At 57.1% G+C, this 5,624-nt stretch overlaps 1 protein-coding gene across 1 annotated transcript in view; it reads left to right on the forward strand.

Annotated features, from left to right (window-relative positions):
* RFX2 (regulatory factor X, 2 (influences HLA class II expression)) overlaps positions 1–1,452 on the forward strand; it is a 49,287-nt gene extending 47,835 nt beyond the window's left edge. The window contains exons 16-17 of the mRNA XM_006896428.1: positions 563–605; positions 1,340–1,452. Coding sequence (XP_006896490.1) covers positions 563–605; positions 1,340–1,452 — 156 coding nt within the window. The remainder of the gene's footprint in view (positions 1–562; positions 606–1,339) is intronic.
* The last annotated feature ends 4,172 nt before the right edge of the window (positions 1,453–5,624 follow it).

Consider the following 5,624-nt stretch of genomic DNA (forward strand, 5'->3'; position numbering starts at 1 on the left):
TGGATGGGCACTGTGGCCTGTGGGTGGGCGCTGGCCCTGTCCCGCCTGACCGCCGGAGCAGCACTGCCATGGACACTAGTGCTCGGCCCAGCCGGGGGCCCATGTTTCCCTTCTCTCTGGTGTGTGCCACAGCTGGAACTGCTGGGTCTTGTGGGGCTGCCTGAGTGTTTGGGGCTCCCAAGCCTGTGTGGGAGCAGTGAGGGGCCCTGCAACAGGCCTACGGGGAGGCCTATGGGGAGACATGCTCTGCCCAGCAAGCTGGCATAGGCACTGGGCTCTGCCCCCAACCTGGCCCCGCTGTTATAGATCCAGTGATACCCAGGGAGGGGTTCCCGTCACAAGCTGCTCACACCGATGGCTGCCCTGAGCAGTCAGCACCCCTGGAAAGGAGACTTAGAGGGAACCCCAAACACCCCACTACATCCAGCTTCTCAGTAGAACCCAGATTCCACCCCAGACAGGAACCTCCCTACATGCTGTAAGCGAGAGCACCCCTGGGGACCCCCTTGAAGTGACCCGCCAGCCCTCCACGCTGCCTCTGAGTTCAGCTTCTCTCTTTCAGTTCAACGACCTGACCTCCCTGTCACTGACGCTGCTGGACAAAGGTGGGTATGTCCCCGGGTCCACCACGGGTGACTCTAGGATCTAGGCCCAGGTTTCCCATCCCACGATGAACACAGGGAGTGCAGATAGTTAACACGTCCTGCTGACAGGGGAAAGGTTGGTCGTTCATGTCCACCCTGGCGTGCCTCTGAAGAAAGGCCTGGCCATCTACTTCCATAAATAGTCGGTCATTGAAAGCCCTCTGGAACATGGTTCTGCTGTGACGTGTGACAGACGTGGGTAGCCATGGTCATGGCTGACCTGAGAGCAAATAGTTATAAGATGGTGGAAACGTGCACAGCCTTGAAACGAGGTGGAAGGTGCTGGGCCCCCAGACAGCAGGAACTCTGTTCCTTCAGCTGGACTGCACCCTCCTGACCTGGGGTCCTGCTTCCCCAACCCTCCACACTGTGAGAGGACCCTCCTTCTGCACGGGTGGGGAGGAGGAGGGGACCAGTGGGCCCAAGAGGGTCCAGGCCTTTCCTTGCCCTGCAGAGGGGCCCAGGAACAGCCCTGGCCCTGCCCAGAGGCCAGCACCCCAGCTGCCCAGCAGAGGGCCTGTCACATGCAGCAGGGGCTTTGGGGCGGCAGGAAGGCGAGATGGGGCAGGGTCACTGGGGCCAGGCCACACCCAGGCCTCCAGGGCAGCAGGGCCCAGCTGCTTCTTTGCTCGAGGCTGGGCAGCTCTGAGCCTGTCCTGTCTCACCCCCTCCCCATCCCGACGTGGACGCCGCAGATGACATCGGGGACGATCAGGGAAGCGAGGCCCACTCGGACACGCGCTGCCTGAGTGAACCCCCAGTGAAGCGTGAACGCAGCGACCCCAGCCACACCCTGGCAGACATCTGATGCAGGCCTGGGGCCCCGCCACCAGGGACTGGCCGGCCAAGCCCACCCCTCTTCACCCCTTGTGCACCCCCCGGCCTCTCCCGGGCAGTGTTCACTCTGCCTCCACCTCTGCCCAGATGCACTCACAGAGGGGAGCTGCTCACGGGAGGGAGTGTCCCGCAAGGACTGTCACATCGTGGCACTCAGCTCCACGCCCCGTGCTGCCCGGCCACCTCCGCGGGGTCTGCCCAGGAGGAGGGCCTGCCTGCGTACCTCCCGCACCCACTGCCCAGGTGCACGCAGCTTCCAAACCGGGCCGCTTGCACGGGAGCCCTGGGTGCCCTGCCCGAAGTTTCTCCACAAGTGAGAGAAAGGCCACGGCCGAGCCTGCAGAGGACATGACGGCTCGTCCCCGCCTTGCCCCTTGGCTTCCGCGAAGTTCCAGCCCCTCAGGGTCTGAGCAGAGGCCCTCGTCTGACCCTCCGCAACCTTCTGTGGACTCAGTTGGTGCTCACAGTCTCCAGACCCCACAGGACTTGGGAAGCAGCTGCTGTCCCTGTGGCCCCGGCCAGCCCAAAGCCCTGGCCCCACCTGGCTCTGAGGATGACCCCAGAAACGGCCCACCATGCCAGGACAGTTTTGTCCATAGAAAATCAAAACCAGGGGTTCTGTCACCACCAGAAGGATCTGGGGTTTTGTCCAACTCACAGTCCCCGTCAAGCCGAGGGGAATGCGTTTGTCTCCAGCCTTCCCGGCGGGCGGACAGGTCACCAGCAGCAGCCCCCCTGCCATTTGTGTGCCACTTCCGAATGCCTGCCTGTGAGTGCGCACTCCCGGAGCTGCCCGGCCCTGGCGAACCCCGTCTGGAACTGGTCAGTCTGGGGGATGAGGACCCTCATAGCCCTGGATGCCACGCGTGGCTCGTGTCCAGTGGGTGCGAACAGCTGCTGCCCGGGGTCAGCACCGTGCAATAGTCCTGGCCCGAAGCCCCCGCCAGGAAGGGCCGCTCCGGTCTTTGCCAGCGCCAGCTTAGGAAACGTCAGTTTCTCTTTTTGGAAATAGGTTCATACCCATAGTTCTGTGCTCTGTTATTAGACCGTTTCTTATGAATGTGTATACTGCAGTATATTTGGTTCTAAAGAATTTTTTTCTCCCTCACGCACACAGAAGGTACTAATGTAAACTCACATGGCCTTTTAGAACCTTCCAGAAGGACAGGGAGCTCCCTGGCCTGATGCAGCCTGGTGTCTTCGGGCCCAGGAGGGGGAAGGGGAAAGAGGAGAAGGAGCCTTTAGCGCCTTGTAGATGCATAATCTCCATGGTAACCTCAGTGCTGGGTCTTCAGGGTCAGGATTTGGGTGTGTTTGGGTGACTTGGGGGCATCTCCAGGCCTCGCTCTCTGTCCTGGGAGCCTCCTCCCCTCACTGGCCTTTCTTCATGTCACCCACACAAGCTGGGTGTCTGCCTTAAGCGCCTTCTGTCCCTCTGCAGGGATTCCACGAGGAGCAATATAAACAACAATAAAACAGTCAAGCCTCCCATTGTCTTTTTTTCAGAGCATCTCCCACATCTGACGTGTGCCCCTCTTATGTGCTCGACAGCACCTCAGCCCCAAATAGCCTCCACGATATCCCAGGAGCGGGTAGCCCCCAGCCGACCAGCCCACCTTCCCTGGGAGCCGGCCTCCTTGGCTTTGGGGTCTTGGGGGTGAAGAGGCAGCAGCCTACACCACTGTCCCCCTGTCCCCTCCCTTCAGTGCTGGCACAGTGGCCACTCCAGCACCGTGTAGAATGGCTGGTGCGCACCTCAGCAAGGCCAGGCCTGCACCCGGGTGACAGGGAAGCGGGTCCTTGTCCTGCTGGGCAGCATCTGATCTGGGAACGGAGTAGACAGGTCCCCAGGTGGCGGGATGCGCCCTATGCTGATGAGCCCAGCACCTTGTTCTGAGGGTGACTGAGTGGAGAGGCAGAGCCTGGCCTCTGGCTGTGATCCCCAGCACCTTGCTTTTAGGGGTGTTCTGTCCAGCAGCTGTGAGCAGCCCTTGGGCCTACTAAGGGCCAGTCTGCATGCCCTGTCCCCAGAGATCCTGCCCAGGTGAGACTCAGGTGGGGACTGAGATCCCAGTGTTGCACCCACCCTTCTCATGGCCTGTGACATGAGGAGGAGGAAGTGGGTCTGAAGAAAACCAGAAAGACCCATAGGCAAGAGAATGCCCCAGAAAAGCAAGACACCGTGCCAGAGTTGTTGTTGTTATGTGCCGTCGAGCCGTTTGCGACTCATAGCGACCCTATGTACAACAGCCCGAAACCCTGCTCTATTCTGTGCCAATCGCACTGCCTCTGACACACCCATCCCGATTACCCCAGTCACTGAATCAATCCTTCTCATAGAGGGTCTTCCCCTCTTGAGCCGTCCCTCCACCCTCCCAAGCATGATGTCCCTCTCCAAGGACCTGTCCCTCCTTACAACATGCCCAAAGTATGTCAGACGAAGCCCCAGAATCCTTGCCTCCAAAGAGCAGCCCGGTTTAACCCTCTCCAGGATGAATCTGTTTGTTTTCTTGGTAGTCCATGGTACATTCAATACTCTTCTCCAGCACCACAGCTCAAAGGCATCAATTCTTCTAACCTTATTGATGTAAAAAGCAAAGGACAGGGTTATGCAAGGATAGGCGTTGGAGGGTTAGCGGAGCTGAGAAGAGGAAAAGGAGAACTAAAAAGAAATTATTGTCATGTTCACTTAAAAAAAAACAACTTCCTTCCAACGTTGTTGCAGTGTTTTCGCTCTTACAGCATTCCCCCTCCCCCACTGCCCCAGCCATCCTTCCTCCTCTCCCCTCATCTTCTCCACAGAAAGCTACTCAAAAAACCAAAACCAGAGGGAGCTCTGGTGGCCTACTGGCAAGAAGCTATGTTGCAATCCCAAAGGCACATGGTTCGAATCTACCCAATTCTCTGCTGGAGAAGGAGGGGCAATCTCCTCCTGTGCCAGTCGGATCTGATTTGAGGATACATAACAACAATAACAAAAACAAAGAGAAAACCAAAACACACAACAGGAAGAGCCCTGACTTGAAGGGCCTAGTCTTTACATCTGCACAATGTCTAAACTCTGCCCCCATCTAACTCCCACTCCTTGCTCTAGTATAAGCATGAATTTACTGAGAGTAGTTAAGGGTCCTTCTTCCTCACCACCACCACCACCACCCCACCCCCCCGCCTTGGGCAATGTCTGTGACCATTTTCTATCTCTTAGTTTATCTCAACTGTCCTCTGTAAAGAAAACAAAACACCATCTGCTCTCAGTAATGAGAGCTGACACAGCAGCTTAAACGCAGCAAAGGCTGTGAGGACGGTGCCGGATCTGCATGGATCTAGCGCGTACTGTGGGTCAGCATCTAACAACATCCACAGGTGTCCTCAGGACTCACGTTCCCGATGTTAACGAGGGGCCGATGCTCTGCTTTGCTCCCGTCTCCCAGGTAAAGAATTAAGCCAGGAGGGAGAGTCCCAAAGAGGAGACCTCGCCCAAGCATGTGTACAGTGGTTTCAGGGTCCCTTGGAAGAGCCTGGGTTCCTTAGAATGGTTGATTTTAGCGTACAGACTGGGAAACCTTAGAAAAGCCATAGCTGGGTAGAGATCCAAGATGACGGCGGAGGCGGAGACAACGTGGTGACCTGCGGGAGCAGCGGACCACTTGGAGCAGGGCCACTATGGCCTTCTACAGACCTCTGTTTATTGATAATTGAACAGTTAAACAGTTGATGACTGGTCTTCAGTGAAGATCAAGGCTCAACAACAGGGAATTCAAGGATTCCCAAGGAGGAATGGGTGAGTCTTGCAGCTCCCAACACCCTCCCGCAGAGCCCGCACCTCGCCGCACCACTGCTGCAGCTCCATGAAGCTTCCACAGCCAGAACCTATGGAATCCCTCGCCCAGGATGGATGGTTTGCTCCCTTTCCTATAGGTAACCTTAACACTGAGTTTTACTCCAGACCTGACCTTGAACCCAGTGCCAGTGACAAAAAGGAAATACAACTGCCAACTAAGGAAGCAAAGGAGGATGGAGCCTCTGGGTTCAACCAGCCATCCCCACTGGACCCACCTGGGAAAACACTTTGCAGTCCAGAGGGGAGCAAATGATAGGAAAATATCTTCTAACAGAACAAGAAGGCAAGCAGCTTTAACCCAA

This window comes from Elephantulus edwardii, unplaced genomic scaffold (genome assembly GCF_000299155.1).
Source record: "Elephantulus edwardii isolate Elephantulus edwardi_28Jun2011 unplaced genomic scaffold, EleEdw1.0 scaffold00185, whole genome shotgun sequence".
Taxonomy (NCBI): domain Eukaryota; kingdom Metazoa; phylum Chordata; class Mammalia; order Macroscelidea; family Macroscelididae; genus Elephantulus; species Elephantulus edwardii.